An 18,053-nucleotide genomic window follows, 5' to 3' on the forward strand; every position below is an offset into this window, starting at 1 on the left:
CCTTGTGAGCAGCTACTGTGTGACCGGCCTGGGGCCAGCGCTGCTCAGGGACCTGGCAGGGCACCCGGGGCGGCACGATCGCTAGGGAACGGAGAAGCTTCTCACGGGGACCTGGAACAGGGCCCAGAACTCAGTTCAGAGATTTATTGGCGCCCCTTTAGCCCAGGCCAGAGCTTTGCGCTGGATATGCAGATAAATTGCGCCACAACTGTGCTTCCCGGAACATGGGAGGGGGCGGCCCCCAGGGCAGGGCCTCAAGGAGTAGGCCAGACTTGAAGGTGAGGCAATGTTTAGTTAGGACTGACACTCTCAGCAGAGAGATGCATGAGGATGTTGGGACTTGGTATGTTTTTTAGGACCCCTACCCAAATGGAGTGTTTAGGGAAATGGAGGTTAGCCAGTCAGCAATATGGGTCATGGAATACAGGAGTGTCAGGTCTGGGAACAGGACATGGTCTGACAGCTTTAGAAGACACTTGGGCAATGGCAGGCATCTCCAGGAGAGTAGAGGGAAGCCCAGCCCTGGCCACCCAGTTTCTCTGGCCTTCCCAGCTGATCTGTTTGCCTGGGGCTGCAACAAAAACAAAGCAAAGCAAACACTTCATTGGCAGGAGATAAGCCCAGATAAGAGGCTGCCTTCCTCTGGAGGGAGCAGCCAGGCCCCAACCGCCAGGAAGCTGGGAGAGGCCTTGAAGAAGTGCCAGCCTGCCCCAGCTGCAGAGCCTGGCCCATTCGCTTGCCACAGGGTCTCTGGTGTTTCTGGCTCGTCCCAGGCTCGGAGCAGATCCTCCAGGCTGGTGAAGACCATTTAGCTCAGAGCTAGTCACGCAGGTCATCCTGCCTCTCAGCAGGTCTCCACTTAGCTGCAGCCCAGAAAATGCAGCTTCCATTCAGGGCCTGTTTCCATATCTGTAAAACAGGCAAAAACATCTCCCTCATAGGGGTGAGGGGGCCACTAGGGCACCCACGGAGTACCACAGCCCTGCCAGCGACAGTCCTTAAGACTATCCATAGAGCCATGAGCCTTCCCACCAATCTGAAAAATCAGCACTCCATCCCTGTGGAACCCTGAGCAGCCCTGGCAGAAGATGCTGGGTGTTTGGATTGTGTGAGGCAACAGGAAGGGGGGTAGGGAAGGCTTCCTGAAGCAGGGTCTGAGCCTGCGCAAAGAGAGACAAAGAACAGCTGAGGGAGAGGAGAGTAACGGTGCTGGGGAACCTAGGGGCTCAGGGCAGAGGTGGGAAGGCCAGAGAAACCTCTAGTGGGGAACAAGGTCAAAGGAGTCTGGCCAACCATGGCATAACCTCATTTTATAGATGAATAAACTGAGGCCCCAGAGGAAATTGCAGAACCAGAGCTTAAGCCCGGAGTGTTTTCATCCAAAGCACACTTTACACGGGGTCCCTGAAGTCCACTTTTATTCATGTAAAAAAAAAAAAATCTCCCAAGTATAAAGGGTTGGCCTCTACTTCCCAGAGCTCCAGGGCCGCATCCACCTACTGCTCCTTGGGAGCTGGGGAGCACCCATCTTGGGTGAGTGCTGTGGAACACAAGCCCCAGCCCTTTCCATAGGCCTGAGGTTAGAAAGGAAAGCTGAGGACCAAAGAAGCCCCAAGAAAATGAAAATGAAGGGAGTTAGTGTGAGGCATTTGCCTCAGATTATAAAAAAATAAAATTTCTAAAGATAAAAGGTTAAAAACAAAACCCCCAAAGCATTAGTGTCTTCTACCCACAGCCCAGTGCCCACCCAGTCCTGTGGCCACCTCTTGCTCAGCCAGTTCAAAGCTGGGTGTTCTCCTCCTGGCTCTCCAAGTCAGCACCGGATAGGTGCCCACCACTGCCCGGCGCATGGCCATTGCTGGCACAGGCCACCAGGGGGCTGTCTCCCAAGCCTTCTGAGGTCTCGCCCAGCAGGCACCGACGGATCTCCTGGGGCAACCTCTCCCGCTGTTCCTGACACTCCTGGGTCAACTGGGCCAGCAGCTGCAAAAGGACAAGTGTCCCAGAGGGGCCAGGCTGCCCAACTCCGCCCGCCCGCCTGCCCGGCCCGCCTCCTCCCAGGCCTCACCTTGGGCTCCTCTTCCACTAGCTGCTGGAGGATTTGCTGCTGCTCGGCCACCAGGCGTTCATGGCGCTGCTTCTGAGCCTCTTCCAGCTACAAGGGAGGGCAAGAGTTCAACTGCAGGAGGGGCAAGGCCTGGGGGCACTGAGTCAGGGAGAGGGGGTCCTGGCTCCCAAGGACACTAAAGGTGTTGACACGATGCAGGCACCAGGGGCTGTTGGTACAGTCCCTGGATAAAGGCATCGGGAGCCTTCCAGAGAGCAAGCGACGTGGCACCAAGCCAGGCACGCAAGAGCTGAGTTTCCGATGAGTGAAGGAAGAGAGGTGGGGCTCGCTCACCCGTCTGATGGAGTTGACTGACTCAGTGATGTGCCGCCGATTAATCTCTGTCAGTTCCCTGCAGAGGTGGAAGGGGATGGCTCAGCGCCCAGGCTCTCGTCCCTGCCTCCCCTCACTCAATGGCTCCCAGCCCCAGCACACTTACACCTCCTTCTTATGTTTCTCTCTCGTCTTGGCCTCTGAGATACTGTTGTTGCGCTTTCTGTCCAGGATCTTCTGAAGCTCCTTCTTCTCCCTGGAGCAGCAAAGAGGGACAGGACGGGGTCGAGGCAGGACGCTGGTTACCGGAGTCCCACCACACTCACACAGGCTCTCCTGCCTTTACCTTTCATTCGTCTCCTTCAGCTTCTTGAACTGAGTTGTGTGTGCATCCAGGACAACCTCCCTGAGCCGCTGCTGTGCCTGGGGACACAGGCAGCCAGCAGGTAACACAGGGCAACCTCCTGGGCTAGCCAGGAAGCTGACTCCCCTTACCTACCACATGCCCCTCTCACCTGTCTCAGGTGCTCCAGCCTCCGTTCGGTCTCTGCATCTGCCTGGGCCTCCCTCAGCTCCAGCAGGCTCTGTACCTGTCGGTTCTGGAACTCTCGATACTGTTTGGCCTCTTCCTCCTCTTCCTTCATGTCTTCCACATTGGTGGCCCTGCCCCTGTAGCAAGAACCTTCTCAGTAATGCCAGGTTTGGTGTAGGACAGTTAGAGCAGGGCTCAGTGCCAGCAGACAGTGGCCCGCACCAGCCAGGTGAGATACACTATGCAAATCACGAGGCCCAGTGGAGTCAGCAGCTGTAACTGGTACCTCCACACAGATGCTAGGTTCCCACTTCCTGGCAGGGGACTTCAGAACAGGTGTAACTCCCAGAATGGAGTGAGGACCTTCCTATCATCCAAGCATGCCCACCCAGCGTGGAGACTCGCATGTACACCTCCCTCCAATATTCCTGGGAGCACACAACACAGGTGGCAACAGGCTGCAGGGCACTCACGGGGCACTGGGCGAGGGCCGGCACTTGCCCTCAGCCCTGGCCTGAGCCAGGCCATCCAGAAGGCGGCGAGTGAGGGCCACGGCCTTGCGCTGGTGCTTTTTATGCAGCTCCCTCAGGTCTCTGTCCTGTCGGCTCCGGAGCTTCACCATAGCCTTGCTGCTTCGGAGCTCTTCCAGGGGGGTAAGGGTCATCTCTGCAAGGGGGAGCAGAAGAGGTACGGTAGCCGCTGAGGTGGGCGGGGCTAGGAGGGGCAAATGCCCATCAGGTGGTCCTACCCCAGATCAGGCTGTGCTCCTTACCAGAGAGGATGCTGGCAATCAGGTCATCTCGTTGTCCTGAAGAGCAGAGGCTGTGGTGAGTAGCTGAGGGATCCCCTTGGCCCACCCCTCACACAGGCTGCCCCTTACCTGGGCTACTGAGGGAAGTGCTAGTAGGAGAGCTTGTAGGGCCTGAAGGCCATCGGGGTGAAGTATCCAGTGGGTTAGGTGTGGGGTTGGAGACCCCTGGCTGTTGAGGCTGGGTCTCCTCACATGGCTCTCTACTGGTCTGGGTCTGTAAGAGAGAAAACTCTTTCTGAAAATGTTCTCTTCACCTCACGGGTCCTTCGCCTCCTGGATGCCCTATGCCCCTACCAGCTCCCTCCGCCTGCACCATGAAGAGATAAACAATAGGCGCCCCCTAGACCCTTGTCCACACCAGCCAGGAAGGCTCCGTGTTACCAGATCACTGCAGGTCTTCAACAACCTCCAGATGGTTCTGGAAAAGCCTGGCCCAGCCCCAAGAGTCCTCTCTCTGTGTCCCTCCCCACCCCTGCCTGGCGGTTTGTCCTCCTCCTGGATGCTCAGCTTCTGATTTAATCAGCAAAGGAAGCAACTGCCGAGCGGGCACCAATCTCTTCCACTAACAGCTCCTCATAGCCCTAATTGCAGTCATCTCTTTCCTGGCGGCCACAGGCCCCATGGGACCGGGTCAGGACATGCGGCTGAACCTCTGCTCCTGGCGCCTCCCCACGGAAGCCACCATCTCCCCGTGGCTTCCAGTGCCCCAGTGTGTGTATACCCAAGGTTCTGACCCCACCTGGAGCTTGAGAAAATACCAGTCTAGACACAACCCAAATCAGTGCAAATGCTGATGGTGTACATCCTCTTTCAAGAGCCCACAGCCGAGCTGAGGGTAGAGCGTTTGCCTGGGGCTGCGCAAGACCCTCGGCTCCAGCCAGCACCTGGGAGGCAGAGGCAGGCGGAGTCCTGTGAGTTCCAGGCCAGCCTGGTCTACGGAGTGAGTCCAGGATAGTCAAGGCTACACAGAGAAACCCTATCTTAGAAACAAAAACAAACGACCCTGGGCTCCATCCCTGTCCAGCACTGGGTGGAGGTACGGAATTGGAAACCTGACTGACTCAGTAAAATGCTTGCTATGAAAGCATGATGTCCCACGGTCAGATCCCCTCATGACTATAACCCCAGTGCTGGGCAGGCAAAGACAGGCGGGTCCCTGCGTTCACTGGCCAGCTCGTCTAGGTCAGTGAAAGGTCCCTATCTCAGAAAATAAAGGTAGAGTGTGTCTCTGGAAAACCACACACACACACATGTATATACACACATACCAACATGTTAACACACAAAAAGCAAAAGCCCACAGCCCTTACACCCGCTGCAAGCCATCCAAAGCCCCTGTGCAACATGGCAGAAAGGTCAAGCTTTAGGGGCTGAAAATGGGCTGGAGGCCCAGCCAGGCTGTATGGCGCTGAGCGACTTCCCATAGCCTCAGCGTTCTATCTCTGTGAGGGAGCACGGCAGCGAGCCAAGGATGGGACTGACCTCACTCTAGGCCTGACAGCAAGCTGCACCTGAGCAGCCACTTGACTTCATTTCCAGGTTTGAGTGAGACAAAAGAACCCAGAAAAGACAGCAGGCTTCCCAGGCATGAGCCGGGCTGCTGGCACAGGAAACCGGGGTCTGCACTAAGACACTTAACAGCAGTTTGGAGAGGGGCATCAGATGGCGGGGTGTGGAGCTGGGGTACTTGTGGAAGCGTTGCCCACTGCTGCTCACTCACCTCACCTTCCCCAATGAGAGCAGCCAGCTGCTTGGCCCGCTGGTCCATTAGGTTGACATGTTTGATGGGGTTAATCAGGGCCTCCGCATAATCTAGAGGGAACAGTAAGTCCAGTCTTCAAACCAAAGCCCAGGCCACACTCTTCCTGCCAGCACAGGGCTCCAAGGTTGGGAAGTCTGACCCTCACTTGAACTGGGGCACCCAATTTAGCCATTCCCCGAGCCCAGCTCCCAGCCTTCTGGGCCTTGCTGTGGCCTACCACCCCGTCTCACCCTGGTGGTCGTCTGGGATGTAGTCAGAAGCTTCAGTGTAGATAAGCAGGGCAGGCAGGCACAACGGCTGATTGGCCTCATTTCGCAGACAGACATAGTGGTATCCTGGGTGGGCAGGAAAGCAAGGTGGGCTAGGTCTGGCCAAATCCCCGAGCCACCGCAGTGCTACCCAAAGCCCATGGACTCACCTGAGCGAATGGCAGAGACCGGCAGAATGCGGTGCCCAACGAATCTGCCCCCCTCCTCAAAGGCAGCAATGCGAAGTGAGGCCAGCGTGGGCAGCACAACCTGTGGATCCCAGACTGCTGAGCCACGGGGCAGAGCCAGGAAAACCAAACCACAGCCACCAAGGCTGCACCCTCAGAGCACAGCAGCCCAGCTCAAGGGATGACCAGTGGCCACGAGAGTCCTGAACCAAGAACACAGGTAGCCAGAAGCCATCCACGGGATGAGACAGGCCACACTGTGGTCCTGCTTAGCAACTATACTGAGCCATGTTATAAATTCAGGACACACCTCAACCAGGTCAAGAGTAGAGGCCACATTCCCATGGGACCATAGGAGGGAGAGCAAGCTTGTAGCTGTGGTGTCTGTTGAGTGCCTCCTGCCTTAGAGATGAGGCAGTCAGTGTCTGTTCCTCATGTAGGGAAGGAACAGGAGTGACAGAAGATAGGACATGCTGTCATTACCCTACAGCCCCTGTCCTTTCCTTATCCCAGCTGTCACCCAGTACAGCACAGGGAACCCAAGCCTGTTCCTGGGACGTGCAGGGTCTGGGATGCTACTTGCCCTTCCATTTTCTGACCACTAGTCACTACTAGGGTGCCCGGCCCCTACTCTCAGACTGAGAGCACAGCCAAGTCAGGGTGGGTTGGCCTGCCACATAGTGAGCTCACCTTGGGGAAGTCAAAGGGCTCCTCATCCCACACAGGGTTGAATGAGTTCCCCTGAGATGTCCGTGTGCGGTATTTGCGTCTTGTATCAACTGGGAGACCAAACATGTCCACCTCAACGTAGATGCCCACCTTCCTGTCAGACAGGAACTGCCCTGAAATCACCTGGGGAGGCACAGCTCAGGAAGGTAAGTGAGGCAGCTGCTGTGTGTCTTGCCCTTAGAAATCCCTAGGCCCAACCCCTCCTGGGCCCCACCTTGACCCGCAAGGCGTTGGCCACTATGCCATCTACGATGACCTCAGTGAAGGGGTCAAAAGACTTGTCCGGCCGCCGCATGAACTCAGGCTTGAGCAAGTACCCACTGCGCCCGTTGTACTCAAACACGCCTGCGTTGAGCTGCATCGGCATGTCTGTAGGCAACACGGGCAGGGTCGGTTGGTTAGATGGCCTAGTTGGGGTCAGCCAGAGTTCAAAGTCCAGGACCAGGGAGGAGTCCAGATGGATTCAAGGGTCCTCAAGAATAAGACAGGTGAGGGTCCATAGAATCAGTTAAGGTGAGGGCTCCGGACAAAGTCTGGGTTATATTTTGGGACCTAGGATTAGGTAAATCAGAAGCCAGTACAATGGGTCAGGGTCAAGGAGGGTGTGCTCGCCAACTGGGGGCCACAGTGACCGCAACTGGCATCACTTTGGAAGAGGGAACCTCACTTGAGAAAATGCCTCCCACCAGATTGACCTGTGGGCACACCTGTGGTACACTTCTTTCTTGTTTTCTTTTTTGATTAATGATTGATAATGAGAGAGCTTATCCCACTGTGGGCAATGCCACCCCTGGACGGCTGGTCCTGGATGCTGAAGGCAGCCTGAGCAAGCCACGAGACGCAAGCCAGTAAGCTGCACTCTTCTGTGGCTTCTGCTCCAGTTCCTGTCCTGGCTTCCCTTGATGGACTTGTAAACTATAAGATGAAATAAGCCCCTTCCTTCCCAAGTTGCTTTTAGTCACACTGTTTTATCCCACCACTAAAAACCCTAAGACAGAGGGCCAGAGCTCACCCAAGGTCTGGAAGTTGAGGGCAACAAGCTGGCAACCCACGTTCCAGAAGAGGTGAGGCATGTAATTGGAGGAGTCCACACGGGTGCCCTTGGGGTAGATGCGGCTGAGCTGCTGTTTGTTGTATCTGGGGTTGGTGGTCAGGGCCATAAGGAAACGAGACAACTCTGCTGCCAGTCTCCACCTCAAACCCCAGCGCCATGCTCCAGGGATCCCACTCCCAGCCAAGCTGCCCTTGCTGCCCCGACTAAGCCTCCACACCTCAGCCTACTGAGGACCTCATGCCGACGGCTTCTGTGGGGTCCCATGCCTGAGGCATCCACAAGTCCCTGCCTGGCCCCCCGCTAGCCCCGGTGCCTGGAGAGGATACTCCACAAACTCCATGGGACTCTTGGTCAGCTGCTCCATTGCCTTGGTCTCTACGAAGGATGACATCTCGAAGCACTTGTTCCTTTCTGAAATGGCAGAGGGAAGATTTAAGACCTGGCAGGGCCTGGCACAGCCAGCTCCCAGTCACCCAGCCCCACTCACTTCGAGCTGCCTCAAAGGACTTGAACTTGACAGGCTCAATGTAGTTGACAAGTGTCGACATCTCCTCAGTGGCATTGACCTCACTGCTGGCTGTGCCCTGTGGCCCCCAAACTCAAGGTTAGTAATACCAGATGTCCCTGATTCCCCCCCCCCACCACACACACACACACACCCCAAAGATGGGCTGGCCCTTTCCCACGCTTGCAGTAGTATTGGCCAGCAGCTTCCTGTAAGATGCTGACTTATCACCTAGACAAAGGGCTCACACTGCCCTGCATACACACACCTTCCCACAACAGCCACAGTGACTTGTCACCTCTACTCCCCACAATTCCCCTTGAAATGCCCTCCTCTTGCACCAGTCTCTCCTGCCACAGGGCCTCGACACATGCTAGTCTGACCAATTCAGGTCTGTCTGCCTCAGCTTCCCTGTCAGGGCACTGTCCCTTTCCCTGACCCTGCAATTCTGCACCCTCTCCTATTTAAACTCTTACATCTATTTACTACTTATTTTGTGTGTGAGAACGAGTGTGTGTAAGTGTGGGCACTTGCTGCCATCGTGCACACACATTGATCAGGGGACAACTTTTGGGAATCAGTTGTGTCCTTCTACCTTGGGTTCTGGGTATCAAACTCAGGTCACCAGGTAAGCGCTATTACTTGCTATGTCACCTTACCAGTCCTATGCGCTAAACTTTTTTTTTTTTTTTTTTTTTTGGTAATTATTTTTATTTATTCATTTAGAAATAGGGTCTATGTTGCTCTTGATAGCCTAGAACCAGGCTGGCCTCAAACTCAGAAAGATCTACCTGCCTCTGATTCCTGAGTGGTGAGATTAAAGGCATGCACTACCACACTTTGTTTTGGGTTTGTTTTTATTTTCGGTTTTTTTCTTTTGTCTCATTTTGTTTTTTCTGAGACAGGGTTTCTCTGTGTAGCCTTGGCTGTTCTGGACTCACTTTGTAGACAAGGCTGGCCTCAAACTCACAATGATCCGCCAGTTTCTGCTTCCTGAGTGCTGGGATTAAAGGCATGCCCCACCCACGCCCAGCTCATTTGTTTTTTTGAGACAGGGCTTCTCTGTGTAGCCCTAGCTGTCCTGGATCTTACTCTGTAGATAAGGCTGGCCTCAAACCCAGAGAGATTCACCTATCTGCCTCCCAAGTGCTGGAACTAAAGGCACGCACCCCTACATCCAGCTTTTATTATCACATCTTTTTTTTTTTTTTTTTTTTTTTTTTTTGGTTTTTTGAGACAGGGTTTCTCTGTGTAGCCTTGGCCATCCTGGACTCACTTTGTAGACCAGGCTGGCCTCGAACTCACAGTGATCCGCCTGCCTCTGCCTCCTGAGTGCTGGGATTAAAGGCGTGCGCCACCACGCCTGGCTTATTATCACATCTTATTTTTTTTTATTTATTATATGTTAGGAGGACAAGCATGTGGAAGCAGATGCTTTCACTACTGGAGCCATCCCATTGGCCTCCCGCCCTAACTCTTGTAGACTCATCTGCACACCTCCTCAAGCTGGGGACCTACACAGACCAACAGCAAACAGCCAGCACAGTGGCCGCCACAAGCAGCAGGTGCCCAACAAATGCCCCCTCTGCCTGCCTGTGGTCCTAACCTCATCAGTGGTGGGCTTTTTGGGATCTGTTGTTTCCTCCTCCTCTTCATCTTCCTCCTCATCCTCTCGGTCAGCAGGTATGAGAACATTAGGTCCGCGGCTGAGGCCCTCCTCACCCACAGACTTCTGGGGCTCCAGGTTGGTCTTCTCAGGTCCCACCTCCTCCCCATTGCTTAGGCCAGGGCAGCTGTCAGAGCTGGGGGACCCTGTACAAGGCCAAGGGGCAGATGTCAAGACCACAGGCTGAGGCGGAGGGAGCCTGCAGGTTGTACTCAGTGAGGGTGGGAGGTCAGGGTGCCCTTGTAGAGAGGTACAGCTTGGGGAGAGGGTAGGGGTCAGGGTCTGGGTGGCATTAAAGGTGGTGCTTGTCCAGGGGTGTCACAGGTCAGAGTTATATACAGCAGGGAACCAGAACAACAGCCAGAGCAGCTAAATGGTAACATGGTGGGGTTGCAAGCCGGGCTCAGCCAGAGCCATGCCCGGTGGGAATTACTGGGGTGAGCAGTTAAGTGTCATGTGATGAGGGACCTCGATAAGGTGCCTGGGCACAGGTTAGCTGAAATCTTAAGTAGCTGGGGCCAGAGAGATGGCTCAGTGGTTAAGAGCACTGTCTGCTCTTCCAAAGGGCCCTGGTTCAATTCCCAGCACCCACATGGCAGCCCACAACTGTCTAAAACTCCAGTTCCAGGGGATCTGACACCCTCACACCACTGCACATAAAGGGAAATTAAATTATGAAAAAGAAAATTAAGTAGTGGGGTGAACAGAGTCAGTGAAGGTTACAAATGAACTGTTAAGGGCCTGAAGGAAGAGGGTCAATGAGGTCAAAGGTCAGAATCCAGAGCCCTGCCCTGGCCGGGCAGCAGTAGACATGTTGGAAGTCAGGGATCACCACTCAGCCAAGAGGTGGTAAGAAAGGAGGTCAGGGGCTGAGTGATGGAGACAATTGGGTGAGAGGTTAAGTTAGGATCAGGGCTGGAGGTCAGGCCAGGCCATACCAAGCTGAGGTGAGGAGGGCTCTGTGGCAGCTGAGCTCTCGCTCAGGGCTGAGTTGCTCTGCTCCAGTGGCCGCTTGCGAATTGAGCTGTCAGGGACGCCTGTGCTGGGCCGATGTCTCTTCTTATTCTTCACCAAGATACGGCCCATCAGGTCCTGTGGACTAGGCAGTGGAACGCCCGCAGATAGCTGGGCAGTGTGGACAAGTCAGGATCTGTTCGGTCACCCTTCACCTCCGTACACCCTACCTTAACTCCAGGCCCCACCCCACCCCATACCGGGTACTTTTCCAGTGGGTCAATGAGCAGTGCATCCCCAAAGATAGAGCGGCAGTACTCGGCCATCTTGGCCTGCTGCTTGGCCCTGTGGAGACAATGTCAGCGTCAGAGGTTCCCAGGGGAAGCTGACACAGGTCAGGCCAGAGGCCTGCAGAGTAAGGAGGCACCCCCAGGATCAGAGGTGATGAAAACACAAGGGTTGTGTTGGGGTCCACCCAGAGTGCCTCCGTCAGAGGTCTCTCTAGAGATTCCCAGGGCAGGCCCACTCACGAGTCCACATGGTTCTCAAAGGAGAGGATGACAGGGTAGGGTGAGGTCTTGAAGGCTGACTCAGCAATGGCCTCAAGCACATCACGTAATGGCACCTCAGTGGTCATGGTGAAACCGTGGGTGATGAAGGGCTCCTCCTCTGGCGGCCGTCCCTTCCACACATCCAGCTCCACGCAGCGGCAACCCCACAGCAGAGCCTGGCGGTACATCTCCACCGACGATGTTCCAGCCAGCTGGCCCGCTGCAGGTGAGGCTGTGTCACTATCCCCTGGCCAGCCTGCTCCATGTGGAACCAACCCATACTGGAGACAGAGAGACCCCCGACACAGCCCAGTTCCAGGTGGTACACTCTAGCCAGCACCATCTCCCGGAGAAGGCCTCAGGAAAAGGCAGACATCCTAAACCCCAGTCCCTGGTGTTCACCAGGTGGGCGCAGAGCAGGCATTCAATGGCATTTGCAGACCTAACTGGTTCCTCCTCCAAGGCTCACATTCTCTCACATAAACTACTCCCAGCACTGCCCCACTACCCTGAACCACAGAATCCCCAGACACCTTCCAGAGCTTCCTAGGACCCAACTAGTATTTACTATTATCTACTCCTGCCACCCACCTCTGGCCTGCACCAGCCTCACCACCTCCTGCCTAGGGGATCACAGCCCCTCCCTGCTCCAGCCCAGGCTCCACAGAACTTCCAAAGAACCTCTCTGCCACTCACACTGAACCGGGAAGCCTTCCGGACCAGGGCTGAGCCCAGCCTTCTCACACCAACTGTCTCTGACTGTTTACCTGCCCATAGGCCCATGTTCCCCCCACTCCTGGGACTTCTTTTTCGTCTTCTCCTGGAGCTGTGCATATGGTAGACCAGTACTCTATCCCTGAGCTGCACCACCGTCCCCCTCCCCCAGCCTAACTTCTAACACCATCTTCCTCCTGTGCAGGCATCGTGCAGGCTGCTCGGGCACAATGCCAACAGAAATGCCTTCAGTCCCTCCCCAGGGACACTCCAAGATACCCACCCGTAAGGCATACCCCACAGAGATCCTGACTCTGGGGCAGGGTGGCCGTTCCTGTCCCTTCCCCAGATTTGGCCAATGAATGACAGAGTTGAAAGCTCTCCCGCAAAGGAGAAACGTGTGAGGGCAGAGGACGTGGGTGTCTGCGCTTGGCGCCCCCTCTCTCTCTCACCAGTGAGATAGGTGTTGTGTGAGGAATTGATGAAGTAGGCGCTCAGTGGCTGCGTCATGTCCATGCTCAGATCGAGGGCCTCTAGAGGCAGCACGCCGTTCTCCTCCCCTCCCAGGTAGCGGCTGAAGCCCTCCATAGACATCTGGTCTGGGGATGGGGTGCCAACAGGTCAGCTGGGCCTGGCCCATCCCCCCCACTGCCCCACCCCCCTACTCCCCACCCCCACTGCCCCACGCCACTCACCGCGCTCCAGGAACTGTTGGTTCGGCTCATACTTCTCAATGAGCAGCCGAGCCTGTGAGGGCCGCAGCGGTGGGTACAGCACTTCATTGAGTCTCGGGTCTCTTTGCTTCTGGTTGATAAAGTCCATGAGCTGCTCCAGGGTGAGGTATGGCTTGCCCTTGGCACCTCTGGAGGGGCCCAGAAGCTGAGTCAAGCTGCAGCCTCAGCTCCGACCTGGTGCTAAGCCCTCACTCTGGGAAACACGAGTGGGAAGGCCTGCGCCTAACTTCAGCAGCCACAAATAGGTATTCTGGGCCTCAGTTTCCCTGTCCGCTCTCCTGACCACTCAACAGTGTCAGGCAGAAATAGACTGGCATCAGCATTCATAAGGGCTTTAGAAACTGTTAAATGCTCAACCCATCACTCCCAGCCTCTAGACCCCAGGACCAGTCATGGCTCTGGTCCCTCACACTATTTTGGTTCAGGCAAGTAGCAAGTACCACAACATGCCTGAGCCCCTTGGATCCCACTCTGAGTAGGCCCCTGTGGCAAAGGGACAGCACAGAGTTCCAGAAAACAAATGAGTACCCTGAACAGGCCCCACAAACCTGCCCACCCACACCCCTTTTTACTGGGCCAGAAGAGCGCTGAGCAGAGGCCAGAGGCAGAGCCACTCATGCTGCTTACATCTCCAATAGGATCTTGTCAATATCGGGTCGCAGACACAGCTTGTTCAAGAACCGCTCAAAGATTTCCAAGGAAAATTCATCAGGTCGGATGGCCTCACTCTGAGAGGTGAGGAGTGTGTGGTCAGTTCCAGAAAGTGGGCACCCACTGTGACACCCCACCCTGCCCCACCCTCACCCTGGCCCTGGCCCCACACACCCGGTTGAAGTTGAGGCCACAGGACTCAAGCGCAGTCTCCACCCGCTTCTTGTCTGCTGAGAACATCTTCAGAATGCTGATGCGGGCAGGAGGGGTCAGGGTCAGTAGGGGGCAAAGGTCACCAAGGTCAGGGCAGGATAGAAGATGCCGAGGGGAAGGGGGTGCTCACTTCTTGACCGGAATCCGTCCATCCTGGTTCACCTGCAGCTTCAGCTTCGTGTATCTGGGAAGCAGGTACAAGGGTCAGATCTTGAGACGGGTCAGCTGAGCCCCCAGTGCTCCCCCGGGGAACCCAGGGCTCACGCTTTCCGCAGGAAGGTGTTCCGGGAGGCGTTCTGGGCCAGTATGTTCATAGCTAGTTTAAACAACTCCTCCGACCAGACCTGGGAATTAGCACACAGGGAAAGACGTGAAGGGAACAGAGGGGCTAGCCCAGCCGTAGCCTACATCCCCAACAGGGTCTGGGGCATAAAACGTCAATCAGGAGGACACAGCTACCGAGTGGTGGCTCATGCCTGTAATCCTGGCACTTGAGAAACTTAAGCAGGAGGGATGCTCTGAGTTTGAGGCCAGCCTGGGCTACATAATGTCTTCCAATGAAGCATCTGCTCTCTCTCCTGGGTTATCTCCTGATCCCAACCCACCTTGACGGTGTCATCTTGCACAGCCATGAAGTTCAAGAAAGTGATGTTTACTGGGTCTGGCCCAGCCACCACCGTCATCAGCTTCTCCTCCAGCCGGGCATCAGGGCCCCCAAAGCCCAGGACTTCTCGAATCTTGGGGTCCTGTGTAGTGAAAGCCAAGGGTGAGGAGGAGGGGTGTCTTGTCCCCTGACAACCTTGGCCCCATCAGTAGAAGGTCTAATGCCTCACCTTGGGCAGGCGGGCATAGCGACCTGTCCTTGTGTCCCTGATGGAGCTGATGTCCAGTGTGTCCACCTCCTGGGGAAAAGAGAGCCAAGGTTTATGTCTAAGAAGTATGAAGGGTCCTTAATCTTGCCACGCAGGGTGGGGAATGGCCACCCCAGGACAGAGGGCTAGACAGGGGTCACCCAAAGGGGCCTAGGCCAGAGCCAGTAGCACCATTACCACTCTCACCATATTAGGTCCTGTCCAGTATAAGAAGAAGCCATTGGGATCCACACGCAGGGTCACCAGGTTCCGACTGGAGGCCTCCTGAGGGCAGTACAAGAGAACAAGAGTCAGGAGGGAGAGCAGGCTTGGCTTCTGCCAAGAGGGAGCTCCTCCAGACTATGGGTGTCCTCAACACAGCATCTCAGGCTCACCCCAACACTGCTCCCAGCTTCACCTTTGCCACTAGGTCCCCGTCCCCATCACCCCGCCTTTGCCCCGCCCTTCCCTCTGCTTTCCTTTCTGTTCTACTCATGAGGCCTCCAGGAGCCCATCCTAGCCTCAGTTTCCCTGGAAGGCCTGAGAGGTCGGGGATGCTGGAATCCTCTGCCGCACAGCTCTCTTCAGCATACTCCTGCTGTATGAAAGCAGAGAGCTTGGGAGCCCAGATCTAAAGCCTCTCTGTTTCCCTTGAGGCCTCACAGTTAACTGGCTGGCCACCCTAAGATCTGTCTCTAAGCTCATCATCCACCACACTGTACCTTATGGGATCCTCAGAGTCTCCAGGCTCACTCCATCTTATAGAAGAGCCCCCATCCCCCCACCAAGTAGACTAAGCAGGGAGTTTAATCTTCTCTCTGACAGTCCTATGGGGACTGGCAGAAGGGCAGGGTATTAGGAATATGCCCATTTTCTGGAAAGGACCCAGTCACTAATGCCCAGAACTGCCCCATGTGCTTAAGACCAGCAAGGACTTCCACTCTAGTCAGTAGAATGCCCCTTGAGCCAAAAGAGGATTTGAATCCCCAGACTGTTGCTCTACACAATCCTGCCACCAACAGTGCACACGCCCAATCCCACACCCCCCAACTATGAAGCACGTCCAATTCTACACGCTGAATTTTAAAACCCCTTCTTCATGCTCCCCAAAGCCCTGTGAGGTGCATCCTGCCATCACCCCCATTTTACATTGGAAGAAACTGAGAGGTCAGGATTTTCAAGGTATACTTGCCAAGTCCTGAGGCTTGGGAAACCGAGAGTCAGGACCCCTGCAGGACCCCTGGCTCCTGGTCTCAGCATCAACCTCACAGCAGAGACCTCAGTTTCTCTCTTGGGGGAAGGGGGTTGCACAGCCCCACCCATGCAGTCTTGGTTTACAAAAAGATAGCAGCTGATCTGGGGACACAGGTCCCGAAACCCATGGGATTCACAATCTGTCAACTCTAACGGGAGCACACTGGGTCCCAACCCCTTTAGGAGACTCTAACCTTGCCCTGGGCCTGACTACCCAGCCTCCAGTAGTGCTAGAAAGGGGGAAATTTGTGGGCATTGTCCCTAGAGCCCCTGTGGTACCTTCCTCAGGGGCCTAACCTTCGACAGACACCCAGGACCCTGGCTCTTCAGTTCCAAACTGTGTTCGGCACCCCTACCCCACCCCAGGCCCGCTCCCTGTTTCCACTTCCTTATTTGGGTTTATCACACTGCAAGGAAAAGGAGAAACTTTTCCCTTTAGGCTGGGCTGGGGGAAGGGGTCTTGGGGGGGCCCCTGAGGGTGCCCTTGCCCAGCACACCTGCAGCTAAGGCCACGCCCCCAGCCCCTCCCCTTAGTTCCCACTCCTGCCCCACCCAGCCGGAAAGAAACCTAGCGTCTTCCAGGCCTATGGCCCTACTGGGAAGCAACAGTAAGGAAGCTCAGGCCGCTGGGTTGAGGCCCTAGGGAGCGAGGGGCCCAGGGGGTAGGGGAGGGACCGGTACGAAAACGTGGGTGAGACATGGGACCCGAATAAGAAGCCGCAGGTGGGTACTGGTTAAGTACCAGGGGAAAAGCAGTAAAAAATGGGGGCCAGGATTTATTGGTGTCCAAAGTCACAAAGTTAAGGAGTGGGGAGCAAAGTTCCCAGAGTTGCAAAGGGGACAAAGTCTCCAGTAGGGGTGACTTGGTACTCCCACCTGAACAGAAAGCTCACTGGAATCCAGAAGCAGGGAAGGGGTACCAACCAGGACAGGGTGAAAAGTGGTGAACAGAACTGCTCGGGCGAGGCACTGGGAAGAGTGGGGTCCCAGTGACACCCCACCCAGGAAAAGGATGCCATATGCCCCCTGGGAGTCCAGTGTCGGACGCAGGGATCTGGAGACCAGAAACAGGACTAGAATTCGTCTGGCAAGGGTGGGAAAGTGAGTGAGAAGAGAGACAGGATTTACTGGGGTTCAAAGTCTCCATGCCAAGGAGTGGAGAGCCCAGTTGACCACAACTGAAGGACCAGGTTGCGGGGGGGACAAAGTCTTCAATTACCGAGACGACAGGGGACTCAAGTTTCCGGAGTGCAGGAAGGCTGGAATGGGGGGGTGCTGTGGTCAGGCAACACTTAAATGGGGATCCCTGGCATCTAGCCGAAAGTGAATGAAGGAATCCTCCGATCTGGGCAAAGCAGGGGACAGCCACTCTTACCTCGTCCCATTTGATGAACTTACTCCCGCGCCGTAGGGTCTCCACCACGGTGGGCGGCTCCAGCTGCAGCGCGTGGACGCCGGGCCTGGCGCCCGCCATGGCCAAGCCAGAGGCGGCTCTGGGACCTACGGAGCCCCGACGGGAACCGACGGTGCCTCTGCTCCCTCTACACTCTCGCGCGCGGCCCGCTCCGGCCCCGCGGCGTCAGCGCCCGCCCGCCCGCCAGCCAGTCTGTCCCGGACGGACCGGAGACTCGGCGCCCGGCCCCGCCCCCGCCAGGCCCCGCCTCGTCGGGCGGTGCTGCCCCCTCCCATCGCTGTGGGCCAGCCCGCCCGGCGGCGGCGCCCCCTGGCGGTCGGGGCGGCGACTGCAGCCGAAGGGAGGATGGAGCTGAGTTTGGGGGTCTTTATTGGAGGGTTCAGTAGGACTTTACTTTCCGGGGTATTAGTTAAAGTGAAACAGCTTAGGGCCACGGCACTATTGAGGGTGCACCTGGAAGGACGAAAGTTGGAGGTGCTCAAGATGGGCCAAGGTCAGCCTGTTGAGGGCTCCAAGTGGAAAAGGCGGAGATGATAGAGCTGGGGGTTAGCACAGCCTTGTCCCCTACCCCACTCCAACCATACTCCACAGGAAACGTCATCCCATCACTCTTTATTCCCCCCCACCCCACCCCAAGGGCCCTCACTTCGCCTCATCCTCTCCTGCTGCTGCAGCGCAGTACCCTCCCCCCTCCTAGGGAGCACTTAGCTGGCTAATGGGCCTCCCGCCGGCAGGCGCCCTTCCTCCCCCTCCCACCCCCCCCCCGTCCCTACCCCTGGAGGCCCAGAGCTGCCACCTCCTTTGAGGACCCAAGCATCCTGGCTTTCCAGAGAAAACCTTGG

General features: G+C 56.2%; 1 protein-coding gene across 1 annotated transcript; it reads right to left on the reverse strand.

Annotated features, from left to right (window-relative positions):
- Window positions 1-1,144: 1,144 nt before the first annotated feature.
- Plcb3 (phospholipase C beta 3) lies at window positions 1,145-17,384 on the reverse strand. The gene is made up of 31 exons (XM_051146008.1): window positions 17,173-17,384; window positions 14,751-14,828; window positions 14,526-14,594; window positions 14,298-14,438; window positions 13,957-14,036; window positions 13,823-13,876; window positions 13,654-13,729; window positions 13,456-13,556; window positions 12,790-12,956; window positions 12,547-12,693; window positions 11,360-11,600; window positions 11,090-11,174; window positions 10,814-11,000; window positions 9,816-10,021; window positions 8,192-8,288; window positions 8,031-8,115; window positions 7,663-7,787; window positions 6,865-7,019; window positions 6,612-6,773; window positions 5,904-6,003; window positions 5,716-5,820; window positions 5,444-5,535; window positions 3,793-3,937; window positions 3,685-3,720; window positions 3,386-3,578; window positions 2,896-3,049; window positions 2,727-2,803; window positions 2,547-2,636; window positions 2,402-2,459; window positions 2,069-2,155; window positions 1,145-1,983 (listed from the first exon to the last, which is right to left on the reverse strand). The coding sequence occupies exons 1-31, from the start codon at window positions 17,269-17,271 to the stop codon at window positions 1,780-1,782; spliced, it is 3,696 nt and encodes a 1,231-aa protein (XP_051001965.1). The 5' UTR covers window positions 17,272-17,384; the 3' UTR covers window positions 1,145-1,779.
- Window positions 17,385-18,053: the final 669 nt, after the last annotated feature.

The sequence above is a fragment of the Acomys russatus genome, chromosome 5 (assembly GCF_903995435.1).
Source record: "Acomys russatus chromosome 5, mAcoRus1.1, whole genome shotgun sequence".
Lineage (NCBI taxonomy): Eukaryota > Metazoa > Chordata > Mammalia > Rodentia > Muridae > Acomys > Acomys russatus.